This window comes from Suricata suricatta, chromosome 4 (assembly GCF_006229205.1).
Source record: "Suricata suricatta isolate VVHF042 chromosome 4, meerkat_22Aug2017_6uvM2_HiC, whole genome shotgun sequence".
NCBI classification, from domain to species: domain Eukaryota; kingdom Metazoa; phylum Chordata; class Mammalia; order Carnivora; family Herpestidae; genus Suricata; species Suricata suricatta.
Window position 1 is genome coordinate 8,676,725 of NC_043703.1, and position 18,636 is coordinate 8,695,360.

Genomic DNA, 18,636 nt, shown 5'->3' on the forward strand with positions numbered 1-18,636 from the left:
GGGGGCGGCCACCGCGCCCCCCGCACCCCGCGCGCCAGCCAAGTGCACGAGACGGGTCTCTCGGGTGCAGGGGGACCCTAGAGGCCTGTGGGGGCGCCTTGCTCCGGCCCCGCGCCGTCGGCTGTGCGCCCCCAGGCCGAGGGTCCCCCGGAAGACGGCACCTCCTCCCGCGCACGGCCGTGGGCAGCCTGCCCGGTGCGCAAGCGATGTTCCGCCTGGCAGTTGCGAAGGTCGCGGCACGTCGGCCCCTCCGCGCGCGCCGTGAGTGCCAGCGGTCGTCGGGCCAGCCCTTCTGGAAAGCTCACGAAGCCCGGAGAGCACAGGTGCATTCTCCGGGCAGCCCCGTGGTGTTCCTTTGGCCACGGAAGACCCCTCTAGGCCGAGCCAGACTCGGACCCTGCCCTGCCCGGAACTCAGGTTGCCGGGACCCGGTTGCTGTGGGTTCGAATCCCGGAGCAGGCTCGCTGTTAACCGGAGTAGTGTGTGGCGAGTGGGCTGCTCCTGGGGGAACCTGGAAGGCCTGGGACTTTTCCCAAAAGACCACAAAGATCCAGTTTGTTTCCAAGTGGTAGAACATTCTAGGACGAGGTAGTGGATTGAGGACACGTATCTGCCATTCCTCCCTCCCGGAATCTCACTAAAATCACGGGAAAGGGGATTTTCAGAAGACCTGACTTGCGATGCTGCCGAGCCCAGGACTGGAAACAGCAGCAGCAGCAGCAAGGTAGTGGGGTTCTGGAGGGTTCTGGAATGAACATGTTCTTCGCGAACCTCTGCGTGGTTCAACACCTGAGACAGGGAACTTCGTCGGACAGTCCGGGAACGGAGCACACCGAGACTGGCAGCGCGGGGGGCCTTGGGGCCTGCTGGGGAGGGAGAGGGTGCTGGGGGCCCCTGGGGGACCTGCTTTGCGGAGGCACCTAGATGTGCGCGGCTCCTTCCTCGCGTCGCGTCGTTGCGTGGTTCCTTCTCACATTAGGAGGGAGGCTGTTCTCCTGAGAACATAGGGCAGGAGCCCTGAACCAGGGGACCGCGGGCACAGCTAGTTAAGGGGCGACGTTTGGGAAAGCAGGGACGCTAGGCTGAAGTCCTCTGTTCTCCTTCGTCCACCCAAGCCCCAGAATTTTTGGAGCCAGATTAATTGTCCTCGGGCTCAAGTAAGAATTTTTCTGCACACTTACACGCGTGTGTGGAAAGACTGTAAGTTGGTCACAGTGGGGGCACCTGCGAGGCTCAGGCAGGCAAGCCATGAACTCTTGATTCAAGAGTTCATGACCGCTTGACCTCAGGTCATGACCTCTCAGGTCAAGGGATGTTGGAGCCCTGCATCGGGCTGTATGCTGAACATGGAGCCTGCTTGCCAGTCTTTCCTCTCTCTCTGGCCCCTGTCCCCTGCCCCCCACTGCTGCAAATAAAGAAACCTTAAAAAAAATAAGTTGGTCACATCTGGGGAAGGAAACTCCATGGCTGGGGAAAAAGAATGTGAGGAGAGTTAAATGTTTACATTTTTGTTCTTTAAAAATTTTGTTCCAAATGCATAGATCACCTATTCACAAATCGAATGTATTCCATAAACAATATAACCACAAATGAATATACCATTTGATCCAGCAGTTCCTCTCCCACAAAGTTATTAATAAAATTGGTTCACGCACATGAGAAGATAAGGTGCGAGCCATTCATTGCAGTATTTTAGCAAAAGATTGGAGACAGTCTCAGTGATGGTTGGTGAAATACATAATGCACAGCCTTCCCTTGGAATAATCTGCAGCCCTAAAGCACAATGAAAGAAGGTCGTTGTTTAGAAAAAAGAGTAAACAAAAGATGTGGTAGAGGATTCAGAAAAATGAGTTTATTTAAGAAAAGGAGGGAGTGTGTGTCTGTATAAAATACCTGGAAAGATTCGGAAGAAGCAGGTCATATTGGTTGACTTTGGAGAAGGGATATGCGTAGCAAGGCAATAATGGACTGAGGGACACTTTTTTTTTAATATATATATATTTTAATATTTTATTTATTTTTGATACAGACAGAGACAGAGCATGAGAGGGGGATGGCAGAGAGAGAAGGAGACACAGAACCGGAAGTAGGCTCCAGGTTCTGAGCTAGCTGTCAGCACAGAGCCTGACGCGGGGCTTGAACCCACGAACGTGAGATCTGACCTGAGCTGAAGTCGGAGGCTAAACCGACTGAGCCATCCAGGCGCCCCTGAGGGACACTTTTCACCGTGTATTTTTGGTACCTTCTGAACTCTGAACTCTTATCTAGTCAGTGGATGAATGAATAAATGTTAACAGGAAAAAATAGATGAATAGTGGAGATCCTGATGTTGGTAATAGCTTGAATAATAAAAGATCTCTTCCATAGGAAGGAATGCTGTGTCACAATCCCCAAATCTCTGGGGTTCTTCAGGCCAGCATTTCTTGGTTCTGCGGTGGCATAGATCTTGGCTGAACTCCAGACTTTAGTTTTGGGTTCATATCTGCAACATGGATCTTTGTTCTGAGATCCAGGCTGAAAAAGCAAAAATATCTGGAACATGCTTTCCTGATGACTGAGGGTGGGAGGTCAAGGGAGCTTCTGGAAATTTGCTATGTCTTGGCTCAGAAGTGGGGGGGAGGGCACAATACAGCTGTTACCTAAATTTCACTGGTTAGTGTAGTGTCACGTAGTCAAGCCCCAAATCAGTAGCGTGGAGATGTATGTAAACTGCGTACTAGGATGCGCTGCACAGTCATCTGACAAAAGGTGTGGGTATGTAATTCCATATGAATTTTCTTAAGATTTCCATGTCAAGGTATCTCATTGGCTTTTCTTCTATAATGTCTGCTACCCCCACCCCTGACCCTGTAAGCAGCTCTGCGTCCCCATGGTTTTCAGAACCTTGAAAGTAATTAAGGAATGCGTATGTAGAGCACCAGTTCTTAGAGAAGTACTTCTAAATGTGTTTATTTCAGTCACTGTGTTCATTCATAGTTCTTATGTCATATCCGTGTCTGCCAACCCACCTTTCACAACAGAATCTTCTTTTCAGGGAGATGTCCTTTGCTTCTCAGATGCAGTGCACTTTAAGTTTGCTATTCAGCAGTGAAAATGAGTCATACAGAGGTAATACATATTTTCATATGTTCTGCATCTTCAGGGTTTCTTTTTTTTTTTAAAGTCATGTGGCTCCAGATTAATTTTCCTATTTTCTATTTGTACTTTGTAGACAATATAGCATTACTGATTAGGAGTAAGGACTTTTGGAGCAAACTACCTGAGTTTGAATCCTAGCTAGCAGCTATATAACCTGGGCACATTACTTAACCTCCTGTGCCTCAGTTTTCTCATCTATAAAATGGAGGTGATGATAGTACTTGCTTTATAGGATTATTAGGAAGGGTCAATAAGTTCATACATATAAAGCTCTCATAGTACTTGACACATAATAAGTACTTAAATATTAGCTATTGTTCATAGTGTTTTTTATTTAGAGGCCATGTGAATCATGGGTCTCACAAACATAGTTATTCGGTTGTCTGAGTAGGCAAGGAAGTAATTTTTGATCCCTTTATTCTCTTGAATTCCAGGTTAAATTAAAAATACCTTTTGGAAATAAATTACTAGATGCCGTTTGTTTGGTACCTAACAAGAGCTTAACATATGGAATAATTCTTACACATGGAGCATCAGGAGATATGAATCTTCCTCATTTGATGTCACTGGCATCCCATCTTGCATCTCATGGGTTTTTTTGCCTGAGATTTACCTGTAAAGGCCTTAATATTGTACATAGAATTAAGGCATATAAATCAGTTTTGGTAAGAAAATTTCTTTTTATTTATTTATAACAATTCTGTTTTAAAATTTTTAATACATTTAAGACAAATTCTATTAGCAGTCATTTGGTTCATTTTAAAAAGCTTTTAATGAATGTTAGAAACTCAACAGTACATGAAGCCTGCATAAAATAGATTTCTCTTTTTTGCTGTCAGTTTCCATGGAGACGAATGCTCACATCATAAATATTCTGCTGCGGTACTGCCAAGGGGAGCTATTTGTGATGTAATTTTCTTACTGGAATTACATAACTTCAGAATGTAGTTCTGAATCTTTGCCTACTGTACCATGAATGAACAAATATAGCACCATTGAAACTAAAATCCCTGGATAAAACAAACTTGCAGTTTTTCTAATCCAGATTATTTCAAACTTGATACATTTTTCAGGGCTTTAAATTAGTATTATTAAATTCTGTATTAGTTGGTAGCTCTTACTAGGTTTTTAAAAAATGTAATTCTTTAAAAATTATTTTAGATTGGTAAAGTGATTTTGTTTTCCTCATTACTTGTCTGTATTACTGAGGATATGATTTGATAGTGACAGCATGACTGGAAGTGCAAAGAACTGGTTACCTCTTTCCAGAAGAATCCCCTAAAATTTTATAGTTGTCTTCACAGTGATTTTCATACATTTCAGTAATGATGAGAAGTATGTATTGGTTTTCCGGTGGAATATTTTGTAGGAGAAGAATTGATCGTTTTTTGGTTGGTTTTTCTAGAATTACCTAAAGACCTTAGGAGAATACAAATTGGCAGGTGTTTTCCTTGGCGGTAAGTTATAATGCTTTTAAATCTACTAGAATTAATATAAGAGCAGGTAGTCAAGAATTAAAATTAATTGATGACAGGAAGCTAAGTGAAGAATCTTTTGTTAAATCTCTTTCTTGTATGACATCAAGGTACTTTATTAGTTTAAAGCAAATGTAAACCTCATAGATATGTATTATAACCCAAAGATCTCTCCTTTATTTCTATCTCTGAGTCACCTCCTCTAAAATGATTCCTTCACAAGGATCTTTAAATATTCTTCAGAAAAATAATTCCTTTTTTCTAACGTAGGATCAATTTTGAGCTCTTTATGACTCTGTAGACGTCGTATTGCAGCTTGCTAACTGCCACCTTTTGGAGTTAAGTCAGACAGTTAGATGGATGAACAGTTAATGAAATCTAAGTTGCCGTATTATCACCACGTTACATGAACATTTATGTATCAAACTGAACTTAATTTTAATTGATTTTAGGTCGTTCAATGGGGTCAAGAGCAGCTGCTTCTGTAATGTGCCATAATGAGCCCGATGACACTGATGATTTCATCCGAGGTCTCATTTGTATCTCTTACCCACTGCACCATCCAAAGCAGCAGCATAAACTTAGAGATGAAGATCTCTATCGAATCAAAGATCCTGTATTGTTTGTGTCAGGTTCAGCAGATGAGATGTGTGAAAAGGTGATTTACAACTTGATGTTTGTGTAAATGAGAGAGTGAGTGAAAGAATTATCTTGGGAATAAGGTATTGCCTACAGCTTACAGTTTCTTTAAAAAGTTTTGATTGGACTAGTGCTTGTTTTGTGACATAGTTAACCTGTTTGCTTTGGAGAACTGAGAAATAGAAGCATGCTGACAGTGATCTCCCTGGAAAGAGTGGCGAAGTGGATTGACTCTTCCTTGGAATGAAAGTTTAGTATATGAATCCTGTGTTCTGGGGATCACTAGACTATGTATTTGTTTTTGTTATTTCAACATTCAAACAGCTTCTTCAGTTATAAAATTGACTCTTGAGAAAAAGTTAATTGTACATATTACTATATATTGTCAATAACGAGTACTTGATCTGTGGCATTGCCGTGTCTGGGGGACGTAGACTGCCACTTCTGTGGACCTTGTTTGGCATATTCCATTGCCCTGAAAGTGGTCTGTAGAGGAGGTATTTAATGAATATTTAGTGAATGGATGCCAGTATAGTGCTGCAGGAGAGAGAATCCTTATTAAACACTAAAAGAGCATTGGTCTAGTATCTTCTTTTTTTCCTTTAGAACTTGTTGGAGAAAGTGGCACAGAAAATGCAAGCTCCCAATAAAATCCACTGGATTGAGAAGGCGAATCATTCCATGGCAGTGAAAGGACGTTCAACAAATGACGTTTTCAAAGAAATAAATACACAGATTTTGTTTTGGATCCAGGAAATCACTGAAATGGACAAGAAATAATTGTATTTAGCTAAAAGCCATGTTATTTTGAATACAAATACAGTTCATTTGATAAAGAACAGCATACCTCTCATTTCAGATGAATTTAATGTTCACCCATTTTTAAAACAGGTTTTAATTGTGAACTTAATGTCCTTTACAAAATATCTTTTGAAAGCACTGTTATAGTTGTATAAAGATGATGTACAAATATTGATGGTGGTCTAAATATAATTTATTTTCATAATATAGTTAAGTTTTGAAGAAATTAAACATTTGAATTTTGTTACAGTTCAATTTCTGTCTTATTTTCCGTGCAACTGAGAAAGTAATCTTGCAGAGCAGTGTCTTTAAAACAGGAAAACAACTGTTACTTTACTGTGGTAAATGTAGTCAGCTTTATAGAACGTATACGCTCCTTCACCTAATCTTTTAAATTTCAGTTAAGAGATAGGAGGGAAGAGACATTTTCAAATACGGGGGCCCTGAACATTGTTTTGGGAATGAAGTAACAACTTCCATTCAAGAAAAGTTTACTGGGGGCACCTGGGTGGTTCAGGCGGTTAAAAGTCTGGCTTTGGCTCAGATCATGATTTTGTGGTTGATGAGTATGAGCCCCGCGTCGGGCTCTGTGCTGACGGCTCAGAGCCTGGCACCTGCTTTGGATTCTGTGTCTCCCTCTCTCTGTGCCCTTTCTCCCCCTGTGCTCTCTCTCCCTCAAAAGTAAATAAACATTAAAAACATAAATGTTTACTGAAGGCCTGTTACAGGCAAAGCTTGATTGGGTTTGCGAAGATGAGTAAATACTTAGAGCTTAAATATAATGGAGGAACTTCATGTCTAGACCTCTCCCTCAATACGGGGAGAAGGAAATAAGGACTAAACAGTGGGACTAACATCTGTGCTGTATCTGGGAAGAGTTAGGGCACCTCGTTTTGGCTTAGGAAGTTCAGTTTATACCCCAACTGGACCTAAATAGTGATGAATTATATATTAAAAATATAGCATCTGTTTCCTACAAAGGGCACAAACTGTGATGGGGCTGATGATGCAGAAGTGTGTAGGGAGGGTGGTTTTCTGCAGTACGATATTAACTCTTTCTCTGGGCTTCTCTGCTGCTCTAATGTTAGGCCCTTCAGACAGCCTCAGGGGGTGGGGGCTGGGCAGCTCGCAGATTTTTGAAGTCCCTCATTCTTCTCTAGTGGAGTCCATGGATTTTAGTTACTTTTTAATTTTTCTCAATCATGCACAAAGAACGGAAACCTAGGTAACTGTCCAAATCCTATTGCAGAATGAAATTATGTATCACTATGAAATCAAAATTTCTTTTTTTTTAATTTTTAAAAATGTTTTTAATTTATTTTTGAGAGAGAGAGACATTGTGAGCAGGGGAGAGTCAGAGAGAGAGGGAAATACAGAATCTGAAGCAGACCCCAGGCTCTGAGCTGTCAGCACAGAGCCCGACGCGGGGCTCAAACCCAAGAGCTGTGAGATCATGACCTGAGCCGAAGCTGGACGCTCAACCCACTGAGCCACCCAGGTGCCCCTGAAATCAAAATTTCAATGTCACTCAGTGAATAATGGTTATTTTTTGACTAAATTTCTTGAATAAGGCTTAAATTTTAAAAAATAGTACATAATCATTGCTTAACATTTGAAATTTTAAAACATTTCTGGCATTGGTATTATAAACACAGAAAACACATCCAGAGCTGACATATAACTATGGTCTATAAATAAATACAAATCAATTGTGAAATAGTAATATTACAAATCAGAAATAAAACTAATGAGAAAATAAAACTTATTATAGAGCAAACCATAATATAAAAACTACAGTGAAGAAATAGATTTAAAAGGTTACTAAGCAGGCTTAGTAGTTAACATTTGTTTGCAAATTAAACTGGGTATAACAGGTGGCCAAAAATACTACATCAAATATAGAGATGACGTCCAAGGTCATTGAAAGTTGCTTTTTCCTTGAGTTGCTTGTAAGAAACTTCCTGATTGATGAAGCAGCTTGTCATCTTGGAGCTGGGAAATGTACAGCTCCCGGAGAGAGTTGAGCGGTATGTCTAAGACTGAAATGAACATTTGTGAAAAGGTCGCAGCTGCTCCTGGCAGATTGGCCACCTCTTGCAGGGAAAAGGTTGAGCTTATGGTTAAAGAGCCGTCCTGGCGTCTGCCCTGTAGACCGTCATTAAGGGCGTGGCCACTCCCTAAACCGATAGTTCTCCGCTAGGAGTGATCTGGCCCCCTGAGGGACATTTGACAATGTCTGGAAACTCAAGGTTGTCACGACTGAGGTGGCGGTGCTACTGGAGGAAAGGGACGCTGCCAGCAGTCTGTAACCCGCAGGGCAGAAGCCGGAACAGCAGGATCCGATCCACAGTGTCCGTTGTTTCCAGGTTGAGAGCCTCGGGAATCTTGGAATCCTTTCTGGCTCACCGTTCGCTTCTCTCGCCCCTGCCGAATCCGTTTGCTTCCTGTTAATTGCCACATCCCGAGTTTTCAGTGTCTGATTCTGTCATCTCTCTCATTTATGCCGCCATTACTCAATGTAGGCCTTCACCGATTCTCACCACCTAATTGATTTTCCTGTTTTGTGGTTTCCTTCAATAGACCAACTGACGCCTCCAAGTCAAAGACTGTGTTGATGGGTCTTCAGAAGTGACTACTAAGGTCGAAGTCCTTAGTTCAAGGCTCTTCACCATAGGCCCTGTCAACATTTTAGCCTCATTTCCCCCACACGGTGGACCTGTGTAGCACAGGGCTCCAGTTACCTGGACGCCGCCACGCTTTGGAACAAGACTCTGCCTCTAACCGAAACTTTCTTGTTAGTCCTAGCCTGTTACCAAATCCTCCTCCGCCTTTAACATGCTTAAATTCTTTTTCCACCATCACAGCTTTTTTTTTTTAAACTACCCAACCATGGAGCCCTCCTTGGAACCCATTAGTATCTTGCTCTTTTGTCCATCACACTCTGCCTTTTCAGTACGTGATTGGCATATTTGCACCATGTCACAAATACTCTATGTCCGGGAATGTTTTTCACTGATCTTTGTATCCACAGAGCCCTTTTTAGTTAGTTGTTCAGTGCCTTACGTAGTCATTATTCAGTATTTGTTGTATTGAACTAAGATATTTACAGAGGGGGAATTTCTAACCATTATGAACAATCTCTGGTTTTATATTATTGTTTTATACACCTATGATTGGGCCTTTTTCTGATACATAAAAAAGGAAAAGCCTAGTTTCACAATGTCCAAGTAGTGTAAAGAATGTGACATTGGTACATATAATAGATATTTTACAACTTAAACAGAATTTTTTTGTGTCTGTGTTCCTATTAGTGATGGAATTTCTCTGGTGTTCATTATTTTATTTTTTTATTGTCTTCATAATTTTAAGAAAAAAATCCAGCTTAGCGCTTTACTTTTTATGCAGTTTACTTGAGATTGACATAAGAGGTTTCTGGTGGATAGGACAGCAGTGTCTGCACTGGGAATTAGGTGACTGCATTTTTTTTAAGCTTATTTATTTTTGAGAGAGAGCATGTGAGTAGGGGGAAGGACAGAGAGAGAGAGAGGCAGGATCTGTGCCATGAGTGCAGAGCCCAACACAGCTCGAACTCACAGATCATGAGATCATGACCTGAGCTGAAACCAAGAGTCAGACTCTTAACCGACTGAGCCACCCAGGCACCCCGAGTAGGCAAGCCCATGGGTAACAAACATGACAAAGCCCTGAAGGAGATACTCTTTACCTCTTTTGCACATTTCACATCAGCATGAGTGGTTCCTTTTTCAGTTCTTACAGAGCTAGTCTGGGGCACACTAATCAGGGATTCCATGCCATAAAGCTCTGCAAGGTCTCAGGAACTGTAAAGTGTTAAAACATCGAAGACTCTTTACGGTAGTTCACATGAAATGAATTCGAGAATGCCTACTGTCAGGCAAGAGAAATTGAATATTTTACTAGCTGCATTAAACTTTATAGAAAAACTCAGCAGAATAAAGTCATCCGATTGTATATGTGGGTTGGGGGGCAGTCAGACAGGAGGGTATACTTATCCTAGAATATCCAGAGGAATTGCTAGAATTTCTTTAAGAATTAATGAATGCCGGAGCACATGGGTAGCTCAGCCAGTTAAGCATCCGACTTTGGCTCAGGTCATGATCTCTCGGTTTGTGACTTGGAGCCCCACGTGGGGCTCTGGGCTGACAGCTCTGAGCCTGGAGCCTGCTTCAGATTCTGTGTCTCCTTCTCTCTCTCTGCCCCTCCTCTGCTCATGCTCTGTCTCTCTCTCTCTCAATAATAAATAAATGTTAAAAATTTAAAAAAAAAAAAATGCTGGTCCTGCATGCTGGAAGGCTGTCCTTTGCAAAAACAAACCCCAAGATCATAGTTAAGCCCAAGTAAAGATTGTGTAAATGTCTGCAGGCTATTCTTAGTGGACTGGAATACTATAAACCCTGATGCTTAGGATGTGGCTTTGAAGTTATTTCTGATACTCCAGAAAGGTAAGACTCAAGAAATCTCTTCTTGCACTCAGTTATACTTCTGTGACAGAAGAGAACTGAACAGGTAACTCCAGTGTAAAAGAATAATACCTCTTTCCTCAACCCACCTTGAGTAAGTGAAGACAAAGTTAATTACATCTTCAAAGAGAAAGTACTCTAAATCCAAAGTAGGGTTAATATTTTTCATGAATAGTCCAGACTGTCTTGTATTTGCTCTGTAAACTTAAAGGCCTACTCTCTAGACTTTGAAAGGGAGCAGTGCATAAACCTGGCTCTCAAATCTGACATCAGGAAGCTCCACAGGAGCTGTTCTTGGGATCACTGGAGACGGTGAAAAGGGAATTCACCACAAGACCATTCCAAAATCTACCTTTGGATTTCAGAATGTTACAGTAGATTGTTGAGGAACATTGTGAACAGTCACCTCTAGCAAAAAGAAGTATAAAATGAGATGTTCTATCTTAAGAAAACAAAATCAGGCAGGCCTGTAAGAGACAAACTATAATATCTTACCTAGTGACAGTGCGACATACTAAATAACTATTTGGCATTTACCTAAAACTCAAACTACAGCATTTCCTTTAGTTTTCTGCTCTGTTTTTTCCTAAATCTGGTAATGCTACATTCATATTTTCCTAATCACAAGCACAGAGTACAGTATTCCTGGTGGTACTAGAAAATGGTTCTAATTCAAATTTGTTCTGCATTCTTTGAATTACAGGCTAGTAATCAACTTTGCTAAGGGATTGTTTATAGAATTATATTTTTGTGTGTGAAATTAATAGAGGTTATTTACAATGTTTAAATGAAGGAAACTGCTAAAGCACCATACACGTCCCACCAGTGAACTTCCATTATTGCCAAGGTAAGTTGAGATGCGCTCCAGTTGAATACCCTCTATGACATGTACTGACGTGTCAGCAGTCCCTGCTGCACTTGGTCAGGACGCTGAGCAGCACTGGGAATGTTTTTCTGAGCATTGCATGGGGTTATGAGATGAGCGTACTATCTTTTTATGTTTTAGAACATCCAAAATCAAGGACTGCAGAATGAGACATCAATCTATTTCATATATTACATAAAAATGTCAAAAGAATTTTATTTCTTTAAAAGAGCGGTGCAGAATAGACTGGAAGATGATACATTTTTGACATTGTGCGAACTTGTAGAGTCCTGGACTCAAAATGACTTGATGGCAATCTTCTTTATAATTTTCCTAGGAATTATTTTTGAGATCATCCTCATAAAGATTTATACATTCTTTCATAAGAAGCCTGCACTTCCAGAAAAGGGTAGTTCAGGTGCCCAGGAGGTAAGGGTAAATTGTTTTCTTTCTCCCCTATTTTTCAAAATCACATGAGAATTACTTATAAAATTTAACTTTGGTATTTGGATTACTCCTTTAATATTTATTTTATTGTCTCCCTTGAAATAGAAGAAAGACAGTTGCCTGAAAAGCCTGGAATTTGGTAACTATTATATAATTCCATATTTTAATATAAAACTTGTTTAATCAGAGTTGCTTCTATTGGTGTCCTGACTTTTTTTTTTTACTTCCCACTTATCTCTAGATAACTGGTCATTTCATCCATCTTCATCTTCGGAAAAAAGGTAAGTGATATATTGTGAAATTAAATGAAACAGATTGGTTTTGTTCTATTCAAAATTGTATTTACATCTGAATTACGGAAAAGGGTTTTCCCATATGAACAGAAGACCACAGCTCTTTGATGTCGTAATTCAGTCAAACATTGATTTTAATGGTTGCTCTGTTCCAAGCTGACTTTTCATGTTCTATTAAAATTAATCTTCCACGTAGGTAGTATTATTACTGCTTATACAAATAAGGAAAAAGAAAGTTTACAGAGGTCTAGTAACTTGCTTCCCTATCCAACCTCTTTCCCCAGCACACACACAAAGAAGTAGTAACACCAGTTCTGATCATTCAGTTGAAAAAATATCAGTTAGCACCTTCTGCGAGCCAAGGAACCTGAAGCTAGGTACTGAAAAAGTGACGTTCTGTTTATACAATCCCAAAGCATCCCAAAGGACACTAGGGGTTAAATATGACAGCACTACTCTTATTGCTATGAATATTTGAATTGCTCTTGTCAAAATCCATTCAATGATCATTAGATATCTCCTCTACAATGAACATTGTGTTTGATACTGTGTTACAAACAAGACAGTGTCTATTCTCAAGAAGCTTACTTCCTGGTTTCTTCTTTTAATTTTTTATGTTAATTTTTGAGAGAGACAGGCAGAACATGAGTGGGGAAAGGGCAGAGAGAGAGGGAGACAGAAAATCCAAAGCAAGCTCTGGGCTCTGAGCTGTCAGCACAGAGCCTGACGTAGGGCTTGACCTCACGAACCTCAAGATCATGACCTGAGCTGAAGTAGGATGCTTAACTGTCTGAGCCCCCCAGGTGCCCCCAGGAAACTTACTTTCTTGTGGAGGAGACATATACGTAAGGGGCGATTGCCTTGCAGGATGGTAACCGTGATAGAACGTTAGGAGAAGATTTCGGACATACCTGAGCCAGCATAGTGTATTGGGGATGGCTTCGTGAAGAAGGTTATGCTGTAGATATCTTATTTATTTATTTTTAAGTTTACTTATTTATTGAGAGAGAGAGAAAAAAGAGAGAGGGAGACAGGGACAGAGAGAGGGAGAACGAATCCCAAGCAGGCTCTGCATCCTCACTGCAGAGCCTGATGTGGGGTTTGAAGTCACAAACCACAAGATCATGCCCTGAGCTGAAGTTGGTCCTTTGGAGCTGAATTGTAAAGGATAAGTAAACATTAGTCAGGGGGTGCCTGGGTGACTTCTGCTCAGGTTATGATCTCATGGTTCATGGGATCAAGTGCCGCATTGGGCTCCATGCTGACAGCGTGCAGCCTGCTTGGGATTCTCTCTCTCCCTCTCCCTCTCTGCACTTCTCTCTCTCCTTCTCTCTGCCTTGGAATAAATAAATAAACTTTAAAAAAAAAAAGCAATTTAGGAGGGTAAGGAGGGCATTCCTGGACATGAGTAGACAGAAGGAGAGAAGAAATGTCAGGGCATGTGCAATCAGTTATGATGATTATAGTGAAGAGATATGGCTCCTAGTGGTGGGCAGCATATATGGTAGTGAAGAGACACAAAGTTTGAATTTAAAATAGTCTAGTTTGTATCGTAGTTCTGCCTCTTAATGATAGTATGGCCGTGGCTTAAACTCACTGATACTCCATTTCTTTACTTTTCAAATAGCAGTGAGAGGGGCGCCTGGGTGGCCCCATCAGTTGAACGTCCAACTTCAGCTCAGGTCATGATCTCACAATTCGTGGGTTCAAGCCCCGCATGGTGCTCTGTGCTGACAGCTCAGAGCCTGGAGCCTGCTTCTGATTCTGTGTCTCCCTCTCTCTGCCCCTCCCATGCTCATGCTCTGTCTCTTTCTGTCTCTCAATAATAAAAAAACAACCAAACAAAACAAATAGTTAGAAAAATTGCTTCTTAGTTAAAATGATATCTGTAAGAAAGCAAAAAACACTTTACCCTGGTACCAGAATTGTTTCTGGGGAGAGAACTAGCACTTCAATTATTCGGAAGTGAAACTGCTTGAATATTACTGGAAGTCCGTGCACAACACTGGTCAGCGTGTGTCGCATCCAACACTGAGTGAGTTCTGTCTTGCTTACGAGGTGGGAGAGAAAAGTGGAGGGGTGGGCAGAGAGGAGGGAGGAGCAGGGGAAAGAGGTGAGGCTCAGGACTGAGTGGCAGAAGGGACGCTGAAGGATGAGACCACCAATCAGTACGGGAGGGCCCTGCTGGCCGGCACCGTCCTGCTCACCTCCCATCCATCAGGGTTTGGGGAATGGTTTGTTTTGAGGTTGATGTCAGCCTTAGAGGCATGTTCCTGGGAGAGTCTGCCACCATTACAGGACTTTCAAAGCTTGGAGCTATCACTGACCAGTTGTTTTAGAAGCATATCTCCCAAAGTGAGTTATCATTGAGAAAATGGTTTAAAAACAGATTTCGTATTTATTTGTTACTATGACTGTAGGACTGTCCTATGACTGTAGTCCATTGAATGACTTAACGGACTTACAATTACTGGTATTTACTTGTTACCATGGCTATAGACCTGTCCGTCTTTTCCTAGGAGGGTGGGGATTTCTTTTTAAAGCTTCGAAGACTAGTTGAGATTGCTGGGGAGAGGCCAAAGGACACTTATTTCAAACGTGGAAAGACTTGCCTAATGTTCCCTCCATTTCTGCCTTCAATCCTGAGCTACACTCATGGGCGGTTTGTGTATATGGACTCCTCCCCCCCACCCCCACTTACTGAACTAAAACAAAAGGTTTGGTTGTATGTCTGGGTCAGCTTGGGTTGAGGAGGCTGGTAATCAGCCACTTACAGGCTACCCTTTCCTCTGCTCCCTTATTGCCAGTTACATTCAATACAGTGGATGACAAGAGTGTATTAGTACTATACCATAGGCAACATCCGTGTGAACATATACAATGGCCCCCAGGCAGAGAAAGATTCCATTGAGCCAATAGATAGCAGTGATACCATCAGTGATAGTGGGAGTTTTCCTACACAATAACCTTCCTCTTGTCTCCCTCACACCAGCCACGAAGGTTTTCAAAGGTAAGTGCAGGTTAATTTGCTTATTTTTCTTTATATTTTGTATTTCCTTTATTATTTTGTATAATGTTACCATATTGTAATCATTTTTATATGAATATATTTGGGTTGAGAAATTAATCATCTGAGTTTCCATGATTTCTTATGGGGAAATTCACTTTAATATACCAGTGCTTTGGATGACAAGCACGTTTCCAGGACAAATTATGCTCACAAACCAAGGTATACTGTAATCTTAAGCTGCAACTTAGATTCTTTGTTATCGAAAATAGACTTTGAGGAGGTGCCTGGGTGGCTCAGTTGGTTGAGCATCCAACTCTTGGTTTCCATTCAGGTCATGAACTCACAGTTTGTGAGTTCAAGCCCCGTGTCAGAATCTATGCTGACAGTGCAGAGCCTGCTTGGGCTTCTCTGTCTCCCTCTCTCTCTGCCCCTCCCCACTTTTCTCTCTCTCTCTCAAAATAAATTAATTAATTTAAAAAATAGGCTTTGGGATATGTTTTTGAGGTGAGAATCCCTCATTCTCTGAGAAATGAAAATAATTTACTTTACTTTGTCAGTGGATTGATTTATTAGATGAGTGGAACTAGGTTATGAATTATTCTGTGATGTGAATAATGACTTTTCAATTCATCTTTATACTTAGCTATGTTTTCTTATACTATACTGAGTTACCTTAAATCTAGAAGAGAGTTCTTGTTTGAAATATGTCCTAAGTGACAACTCATTTACACACTGTTTTCTTAGATTCAGAGTTGATGACTTTTCAGAAAGAACAGTGACTTCATCACTTACAACTGAAGACAGTGAAGGCAACTTTGAAGATAGAGTTTCACTAGCAGATAAAGTACTATGGTCAAGTGCCAGTGAAAGTAAACATCAAGTAAGTTTCTTTAGTGAAAGTCATACGCCATCTTCAAATGGCACTAGCTCATCTTTGCCACTGTTTCATTCGGAAGTAAAAGATTTTTTTCTAAGCCATAGAGGAATTTCAGAAAGTGAACATGAAACAGTACAATTTTCATCTAAGAAATTATTTTCAATAATGAAAACCAATAAAAATAAAAATCCAGGGTTTTCTTCTGACTTTAACTTTTCAAGAAGTCCTAGCATCTCCAGAGAAAGTGAAGATTCCAGAGAAAGTGAAGGTCTAGATGTGGCACCATGTCCTCCTGCCCACTTACTTCTTTCCAGAGACCAAGTCAGACTTCTGGAAGAAAATGTGAGAAATCAAATTCCTTTAAAATCCAAAACTACATTAGAGAGTAAAACTACTCATCCACACTCAAGACCTCAACAGTCCTTGATTCAAAATCAGCATTCTGTTGTAATGGATACTTCTGCCCAAGCACAAGATTCTTTTCTAGTACAAAATGCAATTCAGAAACAAGGCTTTTATGAAGACAGACTTACGAGTAAAGCTCAACAATTGGTCAACAACCAAGAATCGGTCAACAGCCAGCCTGATATCATGGACAGATATTTTGCTCTGCCTCAAGATTTGACTAGGAAGCCATTTTCCAGCAGTACACAAGACTCCTTCCAGACCCAAGTTATGGGCAGAAGCCAACATTTGGTCAGTGTCCCATATGTTGTTGAGACTCAAGATTCAATCAAGGGCCTGAAGTGTGATACAAAACACTTACATGAGTCCCAATATTCTGTCTGGTTTGAAGATTCAAACAAGATTAAACATTTAATGCAGGAGCAAAATGCTATTTTTAAGAATTTCAGATTTCCAGTTTTAACTGTAAGTCCAAATTCATTTGCAGAAGGGATGTTCCAAATAAGGAGTGTAAAGCCAGAGGGCCAGCAACAAATTTCTTCAGAATTAAACTGGTATTCTGTATATAGCTCAGTGCCTGTTTCACGTACCTTTAAAAGGCAGAAAAACAGGAGAAAAGCATTACACAGTAGAAGTAAACTTAGTCTCAAAGTTTCATCTCAAAAGTTGAAGAAACCACCAACTCCATCGGTATTTCAAATCACAGTATCCCACACTTCACAACCTGGCGAGTTAGGATGCAAGCATAACGCTAAGAAGAAAGAACTACATCAAAGAAAAGGTGTATCAGATACAGCTTTGCATCTTCTTTATGTTTCCAAGCTTGCTCCTCCTTATATTAAGAAGTATTCCAGAAAAAAACTAGTAAAAGTCATGCCAGCTGTAACAGGATGTAGACATTCTCTGCTGAAGCAAAATAAGTCACTAGATGCAGAGAATGTCAATTGTGTGGGGTCTGTTGAGAGAAGAGGAAACTTAGATACTGCTAAAAATGTAACACAGCATGGCAGAGAAAATGAAGGACAAAAAAGCATTTCAGCAAGACTTCCACCCTGGCTAGAACAGTCTTTCAAGGTCAATACTTTTGAACTAAAAGCACCTTTTTCTTCATTAATAGAAATGAACTGGAAGAATAAAGAGTCTTTTAAAGACCCAATTACACAAGAAGAAGAAATTGGTCTTGCAGAGTTTCATGATCCCAATAGTAAAAAAACATCTGACTTGCATATTCCAAAGCATGAGGCACCTTTTGAAGAAGCTATATCAGAACCTTGGCAAAAATTTGCTTCCTCTCCTGAAATGGAATCAAACAGAAGAATGGAAACTCAGGAAGACCTAAAAAGTACAGAGAATTCCCACCTTCGACTTTCAAGTGGAGAGGAGTTACCAACTAGTTTGCGAGAACCACAAAGGTGCTTTCCAAACAGAAATATACAAAAGCAAAAAGATTTTCTGGAAATTGTTCTGGAGACTTCAGAGGTCAATTTGCTGATTTCACTAGGAACTAAAGAGCAGCTAAGCAGTGAGCAATTAGCAAGTGTAAAAACTCAAGAGAATAGAGAAGACATAATTATGAAGGAAAATAAACCAGTAATACTTCATGTAACAGAATGTGGTAACCTAAGTGAAAGTGAGAGACTGGCATGTAACACTAGAAGCACCATAAACATGCAAGATAAAAGAATATTTGCTACATTTCACAATGCCACTAACACTACCATTTCTGAGCCACCTGATATGGAAATGCATAGCAGATTAAAAGCCAAGACAAATACATCAACAACAGGGGTTAGTCATTCAGTGGTAGAGCAGGAGAAATTACCAGATGAAAAGAAAACATCAGATGCAAAATACATTGAGGAGATATGTATATTTAAAAAGCCACAAGAACATGAGAGAGAAGAGGAACAAACTTTACAAGAAGCAGTTTCACAGCTGAGACACGATTTCAGGGTCAGCCTGCAACTACAGCAGAAGCCTAAATGTGTCAGATTTGAAATAAAACGGAACAGTTCAGGTAGTATAAAAACCCCAAATAAAAAGCAAGAGATACAACCACAAACTTTTTCTATAGAAACCGTTGTGGGGACTAGTTCATGCCCCACGATGGATCCATTTCAAGTTCCAGTAAAACAAAGCACAGACAGACCTACAGGCAGAGAGACTGCAGATCCGAAGAATCCTCTC

General features: G+C 40.8%; 2 protein-coding genes across 6 annotated transcripts in view; both read left to right on the forward strand.

Moving 5' to 3' along the window:
- Positions 1–279: 279 nt before the first annotated feature.
- TEX30 (testis expressed 30) lies at positions 280–6,308 on the forward strand. Of its 2 annotated transcripts, XM_029936463.1 has the most exons (6): positions 280–724; positions 3,035–3,108; positions 3,573–3,803; positions 4,544–4,595; positions 5,066–5,271; positions 5,859–6,308. In XM_029936463.1, the coding sequence occupies exons 2-6, from the start codon at positions 3,094–3,096 to the stop codon at positions 6,030–6,032; spliced, it is 678 nt and encodes a 225-aa protein (XP_029792323.1). In that variant the 5' UTR covers positions 280–724; positions 3,035–3,093; the 3' UTR covers positions 6,033–6,308. The 2 variants fall into 2 exon arrangements, with proteins under 2 accessions (XP_029792323.1, XP_029792321.1); XM_029936461.1 differs by lacking the exon at positions 280–724 and having other exon boundaries at positions 2,184–3,108.
- Positions 6,309–11,495: 5,187 nt separating this feature from the next.
- The window catches only part of CCDC168 (coiled-coil domain containing 168), a 38,476-nt gene continuing 31,335 nt past the window's right edge, over positions 11,496–18,636 (forward strand). For 3 of the 4 annotated variants that reach the window (XM_029936466.1, XM_029936465.1, XM_029936467.1), the window contains exons 1-4: positions 11,496–11,846; positions 11,970–12,003; positions 12,106–12,145; positions 15,912–16,047. In XM_029936466.1, the coding sequence (XP_029792326.1) occupies positions 11,619–11,846; positions 11,970–12,003; positions 12,106–12,145; positions 15,912–16,047 (438 nt within the window). In that variant the 5' untranslated portion in view covers positions 11,496–11,618. The remainder of the gene's footprint in view (positions 11,847–11,969; positions 12,004–12,105; positions 12,146–15,911; positions 16,048–18,636) is intronic. The other variant, XR_003907568.1, reaches the window with a different exon arrangement.